General features: G+C 38.6%; 1 protein-coding gene across 1 annotated transcript in view; it reads left to right on the top strand.

The window, feature by feature from the left end:
- Positions 1 to 16,205, top strand: part of LCP2 (lymphocyte cytosolic protein 2) — a 57,291-nt gene that overhangs the window by 31,491 nt on the left and 9,595 nt on the right. Inside the window, exons 5-15 of the mRNA XM_088133621.1 lie at positions 2,465 to 2,496; positions 5,753 to 5,790; positions 6,941 to 7,130; positions 8,031 to 8,137; positions 8,862 to 8,931; positions 9,287 to 9,370; positions 12,223 to 12,245; positions 12,336 to 12,355; positions 12,464 to 12,568; positions 13,860 to 13,890; positions 14,757 to 14,769. Coding sequence (XP_087989747.1) covers positions 2,465 to 2,496; positions 5,753 to 5,790; positions 6,941 to 7,130; positions 8,031 to 8,137; positions 8,862 to 8,931; positions 9,287 to 9,370; positions 12,223 to 12,245; positions 12,336 to 12,355; positions 12,464 to 12,568; positions 13,860 to 13,890; positions 14,757 to 14,769 — 713 coding nt within the window. The remainder of the gene's footprint in view (positions 1 to 2,464; positions 2,497 to 5,752; positions 5,791 to 6,940; positions 7,131 to 8,030; positions 8,138 to 8,861; positions 8,932 to 9,286; positions 9,371 to 12,222; positions 12,246 to 12,335; positions 12,356 to 12,463; positions 12,569 to 13,859; positions 13,891 to 14,756; positions 14,770 to 16,205) is intronic.

Raw genomic sequence — 16,205 nt, 5'->3', positions numbered from 1 at the left:
GCTTTCATGACCAAGAGTGGACTTTAACCTGGGTTTTGCTGCTCTTAGTCCCACAACTTCACCCCAGCACCACAATGGCTGAATTCAATGTTTTGTAAATAGTGGAGTATGTCCACTTTTACTCAGGGGCCGGGGATAGTTTAGGGACAGCAGATACTTTTCAGGGTATTAAAAGTGCCCACCTTTAGAGAAGTAAGTACAAGGCTTTTAGAGTGATGCTCTGTTAAATTCTCTGCTTTTATTGTTTTAAGAAAAGTGCTATAACTTTTTGGTTTTAGGAAAGAATTTGATATTATCTGTGGGCATAATTGCCCCTTGCATGGGAACAAGTCACATTAGTTTTGGGACATGAAGACTGTTAGAATTTCTGTGTAATGAGAGTCTCTATAAATGCAGCAGTGGGGAAAAATTCATTAATTGTGCCTTAGAGTTTTCATGGTCTTTGCCTATAAACAATAAAAGGAAATGTTGTTAAAAGTACACTGGGGCAAACAATCTGCACAACACAACAGCAAAATTCTCAGGGGAAGGTGGTTAATTCTGTCTTTTGGAATAGAATTAAATATCATTTCCTATGAAAACCACTGCTGGCCAATAATACCAACTGGTATTACTAATTCAATACCAGTTGCTATTAGTGATATTAATATAACTGAAGTTCTCTGATATACTGTTTTCCTCATTGATTTGCCCTATTTTCAAAAAAACGAAAGGGAATTAGAACTGTCATGAAATACAGGTGAAGCCAAAAGTGCACAGACTAAGTAGAAGTTCCTGTGGTTTTCAAAGCAAAGTGGTCTAATTTGTCAGCCTATTAACTTTTTACCAATATTCTTCCAGTTTGTCTGTTAGATAGGCGTGCATTTTTAAAAGACTTGAATTTATATCTAAACAATATACTTTTGCACACTCTGCATATTTCAGCTGGAGTAAAACACCCATTTTATGTGTCTAATAACTAGATATTAATATGTTCTGCCCACATTCAGAGCTCATTTGCATGGCAACGCTAAAGTGCTATGACCCAGGGCACAAGTTGAGAAAGTATGCCAGCTTCCAGAAGGGTTGATCTATTCAATCTCAGCCAAAAAGCAGAATAGGGGTCCTGTCCACATAAGAAGTGGGGGGGGGGGAGGGACGAATATTTCCTTGGTCCCAGCTACAAGCAGTAAAAGATCTGCTTGTCAGGATGGGTGCTTGGGATGGAGGCTTTAACCACTTATCAAGTTGCCTAAGTGTGCCTTATACTAGTAACCTGTCAGTTGGGCTAACATAGGTCTACCAGTCTTCTGAAAGCCCGACTGATAGGAAGAACAGTAAATCTGTTTATCAGTCCACCAGTCTACTGTAAGATTGGTAAACCCCTATCCAAAAATTGGCAACCTGACAGGTTTGTGGGAGGAGGAGGTATGTGGGATGAAGTTTCCACCCATCCTCTAGTCCACTGATCTGTCAGATGGGCTGCTTTTGGACAGACATTTAACAGGAGACCTGGGGGAAGGTTTACTGTTCTTCTAAAAAAAGGCTTACTGTTCTTCTAGTCATTTGGCTCAGAAAGGGAAACTGGCAGAACGGTTGTCAATTTCAGTCCAGCTCCCAAATATCTCAAACTGGTGTTACAGGGGAATCTTGGCAGCCAGTGGCCACAGCACCTCTAAGTATCCCATGGAATTTGTAAAACTGCAGTAGAATAGGCAACAGGCACAGCCTTTATTTATTTATTTGGTAAATTTATATAGCCGCCCATCTCACATACATGACTCTGAGTGGCATATAGTTTAAAAAACACAAAAACTATACAGCAAAATAACCACAAACATAATAATAAAAAACATTAAAAATGGGATATTCCCATAGGATATGTCTCAGGAGGATGACAGGGAGGGACAGGAACATGAGAGCAGCTATCACATTGTCCGCTAGCACCAGCTGAAATTCCTAAACCGTTTAGTGGTAGACCAGTGCTTTGTCCGTAGAGGAACTGGTATGCACTGGTGTTCCAAAACACCAATGTTTTCAGGTATATAAGGAGCTCACATAGGGGCCTGAGACTTCCCTTCCAGGCTTTACATGCAAAGGTCCTTCTGAAGGAGGGCAGGCAGCACTGCAGCTAGAGAGGAAATGGCTGTAGAGGACAGCTACCAGTGACTGAATGGGAGGGGGTGTATCCACAATAGCATACTAGAAGGAGTGGAGGCACTAGTTACAATGAAATGAAGTATTGCAGGCAGACAACATAGTACTGTTTGGGCTGGCAAAAGTTGGAAGACATACCCCTTTTGATGCAAGAAAAGGGAGGTGGAAGCTGCCCTAGGGCCAGGGCTGGATTAGGGACAATGTCACATATTCACGTCTTCCATAAACAGTAAGCCAGGGCAATCAGGAAATTTAAATTAACCAAATGTTTGTTGTCATCTTGTCATCTAAAACACTCATTTGCTTATTTTCTCCTCCAATTTTACAGAACACAGATACAGAAGTCTCCTGAAAATACAGGTAAAAACATTTATTATGCCTGTCTGTGTGCACCAATATTCATGCTGGTAATCAATTTTCTTTTGAAATATTCCCACTCTGTGGTTTGGCTCTAGGCTACGTTGGTTGTACTTTAATGCTACAGAAATCAATGTGAAATGTTAATCACAGTATGTTAAATTCAAATGATTTCAATGAGAAGTAAATATAATCAATTTACCTTGGAGCCAACAGTTTTATACATAATAATGGCTTTTAAAACAATGAAAGTTGAAGAGTGGAAACATTAAATAAAATTTAGCACAAGTACAAAACCCTTTTTCCTACTTGTACTCCTGCTGACATACTAAAAGAAATAATTGGATTCCCATTTTGCAGCTATAAACCCACTCATATTTTGGGCTTCCACCAAAGCCATGTAAATTGAACAAATAAATAAAGCCAGACTGTTTACAAAACTTGCATCTTGCTTGTCCCTCAGACTTCTATCTCTGTTCCATCCATTCTTACTGACAGGCCCAGAGACATTCCCAGGATTGAAGGCTTTCATCAAAATGATGAAAGGAACATTGTATCATTGCAATGCAAACTCCACCCCTTTATATTTGTGTGTGATATCACAACACGCATAAAGAAAGGGTGGAACTCACAACACAGTGCTGCTTTTGTTATTTGATCTTTTGAAACTATGGTTACCCAGAATTAAAACAAGCTTAAAGGCTTGGTATCATATCTTGTTTCAATACTGATTAATCATAGGCTCTGTTTTCACTTGCCTGACAATATCAACTTTCTCCCTTAACCATGTGATTTTGCTCTAACGTCATCCCTCCCACAAACCCATGAGTGAGACAACTGTAAGTCTTTAGCTGTATCAGTAAAAAAATTCTTCTGCCTTGAGAACATAATTCAACAATCAGGGTGTGCATCAAGGTGTATAAAATCTGTTATGCTTTGCCACCTGTTCCTTGGAGGCAGAGTTAGGTGTCCAGTAATGGGTATGATAAGAAGTTGGTTTGCAAAGTGTTGGGAGATATTGTATATTCCCTCCCTCCTGGTAATTAACTAGCCTCAACTCTAACCATCTCTCTCCCAATGTTTACCCTTTTCATTAGCATTTTGTTTGCCAAGTTCCTTTGTACTCATCACTTCCTCATCCACCACCTTTCTGTTTATAACCACAACTTCTCTCCAGGGTCCAACTAGGGATAGGAGAGCAGAACAGAGCTCCACTATTTTATTTAAGGAAGAAAAGGGACCACTTTAGCACTATTCTGCTTTAATAGTACTCTGAAATGTACTGTGTTTACCTGAAGATGCAACAGCTCTGTTTTTCCTCACTCCAGTGTCCAGAAAATAATGAAGGATATTATTTGAGCTGGATTTTCATTACTTATTTGTCATTTCCCATATATGAGTCCATTTCAATTGCTTCCTCCCAGTCCTGGGGGAGCAATGAAGGTAGTTACCCAACAGCTAATCAATTTTAGTTCTCCTAGCAAGTTACACAGTCACAGCAGGGTTTGTCTTCTTCCTTTCTGGGGCTTTCTGGGGTCTTCCTGTGTGTTTCACATTATTTTAACTAGTGAGATGCTCAAACAGAATATAGAAGGAGGAGCTTCTAGAAGCCTAGAAAAGCCAAGCAGAGTCCTGACTAAACATATTCCTGCTCCAGTGTCCTAATTCATGATGATCTTTATGGCTGGCTGGTGCCATGCTGAAAGGGAAGACCAGCAAAACAGAAGAGAAAACCAAATGGAACATTCACAAGTTAGGGCGGCACTATTCAGTGGTGACACAAAACAGACAGAGGCAGGATAGGGATTGTAGCAAATTTTATGCCAGCATTTTTTCTGGCATAAAAGGTGGATAGATAGCATCTTAAAGAGTCTTTCAGGATTAACTGCAGCATTCTAAGAAGATGGGAGACAAGGAACAGCAGGAGGACAAAGCACAGGGTACAAACAGGGCAGATTCAAGACATTTTCCTGCTTGAAGTGAAGGACAAGATAGGATTCTCTCTGTCCCACGTACAATGAACAAATTGGCAGTTAAATCTTTCTACAGCATTGTTGCTGTCTCCCACTAGACAATGAGGGCAGCAGACTAATGAGGAGGTGAGGCCATATAGCATGAGGGACACAACTGGATTTTCCACCTCATTACCACTAACCCACCCGCTGAAGTGTCTATTGCTTCAGGCACTTCCTTCATTCTGTGAAATGGTAAGATAGTTCTGGGCACAATGATAATATGATGTTTGGACAGGACCAGCTAATAAAATACCCTGTCTGGAACCTTGTTTCTGGTACTGAAATTGAGCTGGAGGTGGTATGGCCTGTTTTTTTTTTTAAAATAGCTTACGAGAAAGGGGGTTTCTGTTAAGGCATGTTCTTAATGTATATGTTCTCCCAAGAGTTGTAGTAAGATTGCCGTGATCAGAATTAAGTAGGCAACATAAAAATAATACTCATTCTTGAACTGATAAACCATAGCTTATTGTGCTAATGGTTATGTCTGAATAGGAACTACTGCCTATCTCAAAGTTTTCTTGCTATCCTAGTAAATAAATACCACATATTTATGTACTTCCTGTTGTACGAATTGTACAGTAATATAACAACTACCAACTGGGTTTTTATTATCTGAAGCTATATTCCTATGTCATCTCACCATTTCCTAGCATCCTCTTTTTGGTCATATTTCTCCTTCAGCTATGGATGAGTTCAGATATGCATTTTCATCACTCAATATCCACAATATAGGCAGGATCTCCACTAGTGACTTACAGCATTTTTTAGTATCATCCAACCATCCTTGTGCTGATGTAATACTAAGGAGGACAGCTTTGACATTGCCTTAACAAGACAGGCTGATACCAAAAGATGCTATAAGTCACTGGTGGGGAAATGGCCATAACCTGAATACATGAAACATCAAAACAGGACTCTTGAAATTTCATGCTTTATCATTTCAGTGGAATACATCCAAATGTTCAACTGAGACCGCCGAATAATATCATGGAGAGATTATCATGATCTATCACATAAAATCAGGTTTGTATATATTATGTGATAGATCATGATAATCCCTCCATGATATTATTCGGCGGTCTCAGTTGAACATTTGGATGTATTCCACTGAAATGATAGCCTTGGCTGTCCCACCATCCTCTGCTACCTATGCATTAACAGTTAAATGGGGAACTATCTCGAACTTGGATATTTATATTCTTCTGTGTATTAAGAAATGTATGATTTTTGCTGTTTTTCCACAGAATATAAACAAGAGGATGGTGATGGCTGGTCCTCCTTTGTAAGTATATTTTGGGATTTGGGGCAAGGGTTGCATTTATTCTTTAAGAGTTATCATGGGAAGTTACACCCAGGCAAAAAATAAATTTGGTTGATTGAAAATGTATATTAATTTAATTTAACTTTCAAATGCAATTGGTATGATTGCTCCCATATATAGAATAATTTACCCATTTCTGTGGCTATGAAAATAATGATGATATTTCTCAGTGGCAATTTTTGAAGAAGCACTAGTTAGACATAGATTGTGCACTTAAATCTTGGTTTTAAAGTACAATAAATAACTTTGAAAGAAATGGAATTATCGTGAAGATGACAAGACTGCTACTGTACTCTTTGTTTTACTTTATTAAGAGTTTGTGGTTGAAGCTGCTACTAAAATGTGACAACATATATAAAGGTTATATTGTTTTTAACCTTTGTAAGCCATCCAAAGATGTGCATGAGTGAGCAGCCATAGAAATGGAAATTATAAATATATCCAGATTTCTCAAGAACATTATTAAAAAAAAGGCCAAAATATCAGAGAGAATTCCGCTTTCTAATGATACATATTATGCAGGTTCAAGAACAGATAAAACATGTTTGGAGAGGGCACAAGTGAATTAAACATACCACATTTCAAGTTGCCAAGTTGCCATTGTCAAGGATTCTCTGAGCAATGTATTTCCCTGGCAAAACTAAATGAGGGATCTTTCAATTCAGTCCTTGGGGAGCCAGCAATATATAAATATCACAATTAAATAATTTTTGAAAATATGCAGTGCCACAGGAACTAGCATAAGCCTATGCTAGTTTCAGATTCTCTAGTTGTTTGAAGTCCACAGGAAGGAGACTTGAACTGGGACCACTGAGTTCAAACTAGGACCTGTGGGTCAAAGGGGAAAACAGTAGAGGGTTTTACTGGGGCAGATCTCAGAGGCATTGAGTTTTAGGCTTTATACAGACTACCAAAATTAAGGGCTACATGGTTAGCTGTTCTACCATCCTATCAGGGTAATCTCTGTAAATAGGAGTCTTAGCTTCTGAAGTGTGTGTGTGTATTAAATATTGCTCTTTGTTGTGGCTTGTGATAGAATTAATTCTGTACTCTGAAAGGTAATCTTGATATGATAGATTGTTTTAGCAAAAGGACACATCTGTTCTGACAGGATGAAAGTGATGATTATGAAAGTCCAGATGATGATCAAGTTGGAGATGGTGTTGATTATGAAACGCCTGATGATCAAGCTGAGAATGAAAATGATGCAGATTATGAACCTCCTCCATCAAATGATGAGGACATCCTCCGCAATGCTATATTTCCTCCCAAACCAATTCCGGCCACTTCAGAATACATAGGTAACTATTTTAAATCTGATTTCAAGCAGTTCATTATTCAAATCATTGAGAGGGGGAATGTGTTATTTTGCAGAAGAGATGTGGAGAACTTTTTCCATTTAGCAGTAATGCCTAGCAACAATTTTCTGACCCCTTAAAATAATTCTTTCTAATCCATTTTTAGAATGTTCGTATGCTCTGTCAAACTGCATTATGGAATTCATTAATAGTCTCTGAAAAGCCACCTTAAATATAAATATAAAAATAAATGAAGTGTCTATAAATATAAAATGATGTGCCCTCATCACTACCTGTCTAGATTACTGCAATGCACTCTACTTGGGGCTGACCTTAAAGGATATTCAGAAACTGCAGGTGGTCCAAAATGCAGCAGCCTGCATACTTTGGGGCTCTCAACATTTGGAGCATATAACACCAGTTTTGAGGGTCCAATTTAAGGTCCTGTTTTTGATCTATAAAGCCCTTCATGGCTTGGCATCCAGATACCTACGGATACTACCTTCTCCAGCCAGTTTTAGCCTGACTGACTAGATCTAACAGGAAGAAATTGGTGCAAAAACATATTTTGGGAGTTTCAGGCACTGCTTTTCTGTTGCAGTGTTGACACTGTAGAACAGCCTCCTTGTAGAGGTCAGGTTAGGTTCTTTGTGGCTGGTCTTTCAGAAGCTCTTAAAGACCATGCTGTTTTGGAGAGACCTTCCCTGATTTATTTTTATTTTTATCTTCTTTGAATTGTGGCGCTTTTTATTTTTATATTGGGTGTCTTTTATGTATATTTTCCCCTATGGAAGCTGCAAGAGCTGTTTTGATTGTGGCAACATAGAAATATGTTAAATAAATAAATAGCCCACACAATGAAAAGGGCTGTGTGTGTTTTGTAAATGTGCTTGCTTTTATTAGATAGACCTGCAACAGAGAGAGGCAAAACGTCTCTTCAGCCTCCCATTCCACCACAGAGGCCTGGCCCCAGCCCTGTACCAGGAGCACCTCGAAGCAGACGCCTTGGGGTATGTTTCCTGGAAGTTCAAATAATTTATTTTTATATTTATTTCTCCTAAGGATTAAAAACATAGCTACCTACTTCTGTTTCATGAGGGACTGCTGTATAGCAATGTCTGCATTTCTGTATAATCTTCCTGGCATAACTTACCCAAACTGTCTTGAAGTGTTTGCTTTGTTCTCTATAGAGTGTCTTCAGGCCATACTCTGCATCTCAGAGTTGAAGAGGCCTTCTTCAGTATAAGGATTCTAAAGTATAAATAAATTTAGAGGTATCTCAGTCAAATGAATAGCAGCACCCCCACCCCACCCCAACCTTGGCTGATCTTGAAAAACAAAGCAGGGTTAGGCCTGGCTGATACTTGGATGAGCAACCTGCAGGGCCATAGTCTAGCCTGGGACGTAGAAACAAAACAGTGTGGAAGAAAGCAAAGGCAAATCATTTATATGTTATTGTCAAAACCCCTAAATAGGCATGTGTAGGAAGTCACCAGGATTCAAGCATGACTTGAAGGAAACTTTTTATTTATATCTTAGCCTACTTCGATATCCATTCAGATATAAAGGGTATTTATGGAAGATAGAAGGGGCAGGTCTATATTACTTGCTCATTCTGATACCTTGTTGGCACCTCTGGAGTGTCCTAAAATAATTTCAACAAATTAAAATCAAGTTAGGTACCATACTGTTAAATACACTCTGTTTTATTATTTTATTGTTAATGTGTTTCAGCAGCCACCTTTCAGTTCTCCTTCAAACAATAATGAGAATTACAGAGACAAAAGTGCAAATCTCTTTAAACGTAAGTGTGTTTACTTTCTTGCATTTAACATATTTCCACTATTCAAAGCAAAAATTCCTTCTGCCTTCCCAACCTTTCCACAATCCTAATTTGAATACATGTTGATTTTTTAAAATGATTTTATTTTGTAAAGGGTTTTTGATAGAGTAAAAAAAAAAAATGTGGGTATCAACAGCACTCCAAATTGTGCTATTACATCCAGGCAGTTAAAGCTAATCTTTAAGCTTAATCAATTCTTGAATCGAAGTTGTTATTAGAATTCTAAAAGTGAGTAAGATGACTTTGTGTTGTGGAAGTGATACATGGAGATACTAACACAATATCTGATCCAATATCTGTTTTGGTTTCACTCCAGCACCAGCTCCTTTTGTCGACAGAAGCAAAAAACCACCACTGGATCGACCTGGGCCCCCCTTTGAGAGAGAAAGCCTTGGAGCTGGTTAGTATGTATTTATGGCCATCACTTTTTAACTGTGGGCTTTGTTCATTGCCTGAAAAAAGAGAAGGCAGTGGACAAATATATGTTGCAGGCTATTACAAAATAGATGGTGATGAGATGAAAAGTATAGTTTCAGAACACACTGGGCAAGTGTTAGCAAGAGGTTTTTCAACCGAGATATAATTTTGATGAGTCTGATGAGGAAGATTGTTATAAATATCAGAAGTTATTGTAGTGTATGCTTCAAACCACAGAAAAATTGGACAAAGGTCAGAATATAAATTTAGAGAAGTATAAAGCTGAAGATAAAAAGTGTTATTATTTCTTTGCAAGAACATTTTAAATGGGACTCCATAATTTTTGTTTTCAACAAGGAAGAGAGAGCTCCCCTAAAGAGGCTAGTTGATTGATCTATCAAATAAAAGAACAAGAACACACCATGCTTAAGGCAGCACGGTTAATGGACTTTAACATTAAAGCAGTTTCTCAAAGGGCATTGTAATTTCTTTTGGCATTCCAGAAAGAGAACATTTCTAATTTCAACCTCAACATCCTTTACATTTAGAAATGAATCCAGGTTAGTGCAAATCTGAGAGCATGACTTTGAAATGTTCTTGCGGTCTTCCTGGAGAATATTGCATCATATACACCCAGGAGAAAGGAAACAGGCAGTGTTAAGATAATGTTCTTGTCATCAAACTGGCCAAATTATGGATTTATTTACTCCTACGTTGTCATCACGTATTATGATGTGAAACATTTCTACAGGGTTATTGTACAGGGTGACAGCCCCATTCACATAAAACCAAATGTGAGCAGGGCAGTCGTGGGTTGCAGCAACAGCAGAGTACACTGATGGTCCCATCCTCAACACTGTGTCCCTGATGAGCTACCCTGATTCCAAGCCCTCATGTATCAAGCACAGAGGTCTGAAAAAGAACTCCACCATGCAACTGCTACTCACAACAAGGATTTCCTTTAGGGGACTCTCCTGTTAAGGCCTAGTTAGGGATGCTACATTGAAGTTCTGTCCACACAGCAACATGGGTGTGCTCTACCTCCAAGTAAAACATGAATACCAATAGAAGGGAATATCTGTAGCTCAGGGTTGAACTGCGGAGTCCTTGGCGTTCTCTGAGCTTGGTTGTTCTCTTGCAGATGTTTACCCGACTAGGTAACATCTTCAGTGCTAGAATGGAGTGGAGTTTGCTCTCTGTTTATATACAGTAGCTTGCCCTGTCAGTGTTGGTGGGGGTGCTGTTTTTAATTTGGTAGATCCTAGAATAGGCTGTTGTTTACTGCTTGATGGTTTGTCTGAGTTGGTAATCCTTGATTAGGGTATAGTTTACTGCTTGTTTGTCTGGTGTTAATCCTGGTGTTAATCCCTGTTTATCTGGGTGTTGATTGCTGGTGAGGAGGTGTTCTGATCTTTTTGTTTCCTTTTTATTGTCTCTTTTGAATGGTGTGTTTATCTCTATGTGCTTGTTGATGGCTGACTTGTCTGAATACCAAGCTTCCAGGAATTCTCTCACATTTTTGGATTTAGCTTGTCTTCTGACTGTGAATTGGTGTTCATGGATCCACTCTGCTAGTCTTCTGCTTGTCTGTCCTACATAGTGGCTGTTACAGTCCTTACACTGTATGTTGTATGTATGACTCCTTTTTTTTCTTCTTGAGTTATTGGGTCTTTTGATTTACTTAAGATGTTTTGGAGGGCTTTAGTTGGTTTGTGTGCTACAGTGATGCCATGTTGTTGTAATAGTCTGTTGGTTGCTTCTGAGATGTTTCTGATGAATGGCAGTGTTATCCTTTTCATAGCCTGTGTTGGTTGTGCTGTACTGTAGTGGGTTGAGTGGTCTGGCACTTTTTGATAAAGTTGCATGGGTATCCATTTTGTTGGAAGATGTTGTACAGGTGGTCTGTTTCCTTCTTCTGCTGTTCAGGGTTGCTGCAGTATGTTTGTGCTCATCTGAATAATGTTCTTACGCAGCTCCTCTTGTGAGAGGTTGGGTTGTTACTTTGGTAACTGAGCACTTGGTTAGTGTGGATTGTTTTTTGATAGACTTCTGTTTCTAATTTGCCACCATTTCCTTGGCTGATGAGGATATCCAGGAAGGGTAGTGTGTAGTTGTCTTCTTATTCCCTTGTGAATTTTATTCCTTTGAAGAGGTTGTTGATTGTTTCATGTACAGTATCTTCTCTAGTAGTTCCTTTTTTATCATGTTGAAGGTATCATCTACAAACCGGATCCATACTTTGGTTGTATGCATGGAAGTGCTATAGTTTCTAGATGCTGCATTACAATCTCTGCTATGAGTCCTGATTCCTGGGGTGTTCTTCTAACTTGTGGGATATTTGTTCATCAAACTAAATGTAGGTAGTGAGGCAAAGGTTGATGAGGTCCATGATTCTGCGTATTTCAATCTTAGTGTATTTGGTTAGGTTGGATGTGTTGTGTAGTACTGTTCCCATGGATTACTACCAAGGAGAAAACAACCAACATGGAGAAAATAACACCCCCACCAACACTGACAGGGCAAGCTACTATATATAAACAGAGAGCAAACCCCACTCCCTTTTAGCAAGGAAAACATTACCTAGTTGGGTAATGAAACATCTGCAAGAAAACAACCAAGCTCAGAGAACACCAAGGATTCCGTAAAATATGAATATTTTAACATGTTCTATGAGAGGATGGCATTACTACATTTTTTTTCTTCATAATAGTATGTTAATATGCTCTGACTTTCAATCATGACTTTCTCTTAAAGTCAATGCAGCTGTCTAGATTTCTGAATCCAGTGATGGATAACTAATTGTTCTTCCCTCTTTTCATTTTTTTTTTAATTAAGGCAAACGAGCTTTTCCTGAAATGGTAAGAGATGGCTTTATTCTAGTAAACTCCTACAATATTTTAATTTATTTTTCAACTTTTTTATTTATCCTTGTCTTTCCTTCTTTCCAGGCTCTGACACCAAAACTCAGGTAAATGTTTAATTTTCTGTAATATAAACCATCAGAATTAGCGAAAGAGTCTGACACAATACAAAGAAATTCTCCTTCAAATGCTGTTCTCTCTCTCTCCCTTTTTAGGTCTCTGGCAGAAGATTTAGCAAAGATACAGAAGCCTCCTCTGCCACCAACTGAGAGATATGAAAAAAACAGTCCTTCCTCTAGGAGGGTTCTGCCACCCATAAAGTAACTATATCTGTAAAACTTAAATAATTCAGCATTAGCCTAGACAGGTGCTGTGCACTGGTGGGCTACGTCTCTTGAAAACAATTCTATGTACTTGTTGTTAGCAAAGTGCCCTCTAGTGTTCTTTTGAAAGAGCTCTGAAAACCACATTTTCATTTTTAAGCTCTAACACAAATATACCAGAATGTCACATAACTGAAATGCAAATAGGTATTGTCAGTAGCCCATTTTGTGTGTTAATATCTGTTCTGCTAACCTAAAGAAGGGGACATAAATGCTTCGCATGAAAATTCCTTCCTTAGCTATTTTTCCTCATCTGTCAGGATTGCCCCATAATACAGGTAGTCCTTGTTTAGCGACCAGAACTGGGACTGGCAACTCAGGCATTAAGCGTAGCAGTCGCTAACTGAAACAGCAACTGTGCTTATGATCTTACTTCAGCTTTCCTGAAGTAAATGCAAGGATTATTCACAAGCTACTTTTTCATTGACATTGTAACTGCGAATGGTTGCTGTATGAGGCAGTCGCTAAATGAGGACTACCTGTCCTGCCTTCTAAGTCCTTATTTCTCCTTTTTTGAAATAAGTTATGAACACTACTAGGATTAAAACAACTCCAGGAAGGTGGTTTAGGGAGGAGCAGAGACAGGGGAAAAGTTCAGTGGCAGGGCTTTGCAATCAGTGCTGCTCTTTAAACCCCCTTGCCCACGTTTAAAGAATTTGGATTCAGCTACCCCCTAAACTGCTCTAATGTTTAGATTTCTCTGCAATTCACTTGGCAAGAGGAAGAATGCATAGGACTTCCTCTGGTATATATTGAAAAGTTAATTTGCAATGCTGGACAGGCTAATTATATACACACTGATATATAGGCAAAGGTTGAATCTGCCTAACATGTTAAAGCATGGTTTGCTTCACCATATTCTACTTAATGAACCATCTATATAGCATGGTTTGCAAACCACAATGTCCAATTCATACTGCATATTAAACCGTGGTTGATTTTGGCTTAGCATACTGCATAAACAGAGGCACTAAGTAAAGGTTTTGTATTTCAACTCTCCTGTTTAAGTTCATCCAGGAAGAGCAAAGCAACTACCTTCCTTTTTTTGCCCAAAATGACTTTTCTTTGTTTAGAACAACAAATTACCTAGAAAAGTAAATGCCATTTCAATTACTGATAATGCAATTCTACTTGCTGAGATTTATTTTGTATTTTATTTCTTAAATAGATCAACAATTTTATTAAATAGTATTTGCAGAAAGTACTATTAATTTTACTTGTTTTCTAGGAACAATCAGATGCCTGAAAGACAGACAGAAGTAAGTATATCTGTATATAATATCTCTCTTTGAAAACGTCAACTGTAGTCTGTTCTCAATTTAACTTCTTATATTTGATCTTTTTTAGAGCTTCCAATTTGAATCTCACTAATCCTTGAACTAGTTTCCAGGATCTGTTTGCTTCCTTAATAAAGTGGGTTCAAATAGGGTTAATTTAAGTGATAAATTAGAAGCTGAGCCTTTAACACTCTGGTTTCTTTTACAGTAAGTTTATTACATGCTACCTACCCAAATTGTGGAAGATTTTAAAACAGACCTTCCCAACATTGTGCTGCCAACAGCACAGTATAGAGTAGAAGAAACTCCTCTTATCTCCCCAGCAATGGGGAAAGTGCCTATGTGGTTGCAAGCTGAGGCAGGCGGGTCAGCCCTTTGAAGTAGACCAGATCAGGAGACCAACTCCATAGGAAGACTAGAGCTATACTTTACTGAGATAGTCACAGAGTCTTGCAAGTCTGATTGTGCTTCTCCTCAGTCAGAGAGGAATTATCCTGAGTCTCTTCTTAATACTATCTCTCCTCCCAAGATTTAAGAAACACTTCTGTCCTCTTTGTTTAATTAATGGCTTCTGAATACTGTATTTGTATCAAGGCCCTCTCCCTGGCTCTCTAGAAAGGGAAGTCCCATAGAGACAGCTTTGTAGTGTTTCTTCAGGGGCTTGACAGCAGATGGCTTCTAACTGGCAGGAACTCCCATCTTCCTGCGTCTCAGGATTGCCCCTCTCCTCTGCAGCCAAGGCTCCATGGCACCTTGGTGATTTTCTCCCAAGTTCCCGAAACTTCTGGGGATGACTCTGCTGCTCCTATATTCTTGTTTCCTTACCACAATAAATGCAATGATGGAAGAGTGAGAATGGGAGTAGATGGTTGTCTGGCTGCCATTCTTCACACTTCCACCTGGGCTAGTTGGAGGGAGTGATGGTTAGTTCAATGGGACGATGGAGGGCAACAAGGTGAGCAACAGGGGAACCTTGACGAAGTAGTGCAGAAATGCTTCAGAGGGCACTGGGGCAAAGCTGAGTGTCTGTGTGGAAGTATCCTCCCTAAATTCCCTAGAGACTAAAGAAATAGTCTCTAGGAAAAATAATTTTGGGTCATTATGTTTGTTCATTCTCCACACTTAACCTTTTGAAAGCTATGAGGACCCCAATCAATTTGTTGCCAAAAGGATTCGAAAAAGAGGAAGGCTGACCTTAGATATCAATTCTTCCCCAGTCCATAAATAAAACTTTTCAAAAATCATCTTTAGCAAAACTTAATTAGATCTAAAACTATAAACTATATAAAATAATTACAGATGTGATGATTTATTGAATAGATGTCCAGAATCAGGCAAATTGTAAGTTGTTATGAAAATTATTTACAAGGGAGGGAGGGAGGGAGGGAGGGAGGGAGGAAGGAAGGAAGGAAGGAAGGAAGGAAGGAAGGAAGGAAGGAAGGAAGGAAGGAAGGAAGGAAGGAAGGAAGGAAGGAAGGAAGGAAAACATAGCAGCGTGCTATCTTAAAAATATTTCTTACCTCTTCTAAGATAATGCCTGTTATGACATGTACATGCATGTTCCTGCATTAGCTGAAAGATATATTTCCTTTGATTTCTTTAACCTTTGTACAAGTTATATGTTGATATACTGAGTGAAACTCATGCAGTTAATCAATAAAGAACTGGCAACACTAATATTAATTTATTTTATGTTTCTTTCAGATGGAACCTGACAGTATGTAATGTATTATTCTTACTTTAATATCATAATACCCAGTGAACCTATTTAGTCTTCCTTTCTGTTAAAACTTAATACTAAGGAATGAGACCAAAGATATCTCAGAAGAAATTAGTTCTGGAGAAGAAGTTGAAGGAAGGAACTTCCATGGGGATTAAGTTCAATTTGCATTGAACCACTTACTTATTCCACTGCATTGCTAACAATAGTGTATGCTAAGAATGCTATCAAACTGTACTTGATATGGAATTAGTGAGCAAATTTGGAGCCAGTAGTGACCATGCAACATGGATTCAACTTATTAGAAGTCTTCTTAGATGTTCATATAGAAAGTATGGTCCAATAACATCACACAAACACGAATAGGACTTTAATGTGTTGACCTTGCTCAATTATTTTGCTATAGCATATAATACAGCTCATGTGAATGCTTAAGAATGTAAGAAGAGTCCTGCTGGATCAGGCCAAAGCCCAATTTAGTCCAGCATTTTGTTTCTCACAGTAGTGAACCTGATGCCTTTAGGGTGCTCAAAAGAGGAGATAGATAGATTCCGCATTCTCACCATTGCTCCCCTGC

This window comes from Python bivittatus, unplaced genomic scaffold (genome assembly GCF_059951505.1).
Source record: "Python bivittatus isolate LINGU-HERP-01145 unplaced genomic scaffold, Pbiv_v1 ctg000080_np1212, whole genome shotgun sequence".
Lineage (NCBI taxonomy): Eukaryota > Metazoa > Chordata > Lepidosauria > Squamata > Pythonidae > Python > Python bivittatus.
Note: the sequence above shows the minus strand (reverse complement) of the source record. Positions and strands in the feature narration are given on the sequence as shown.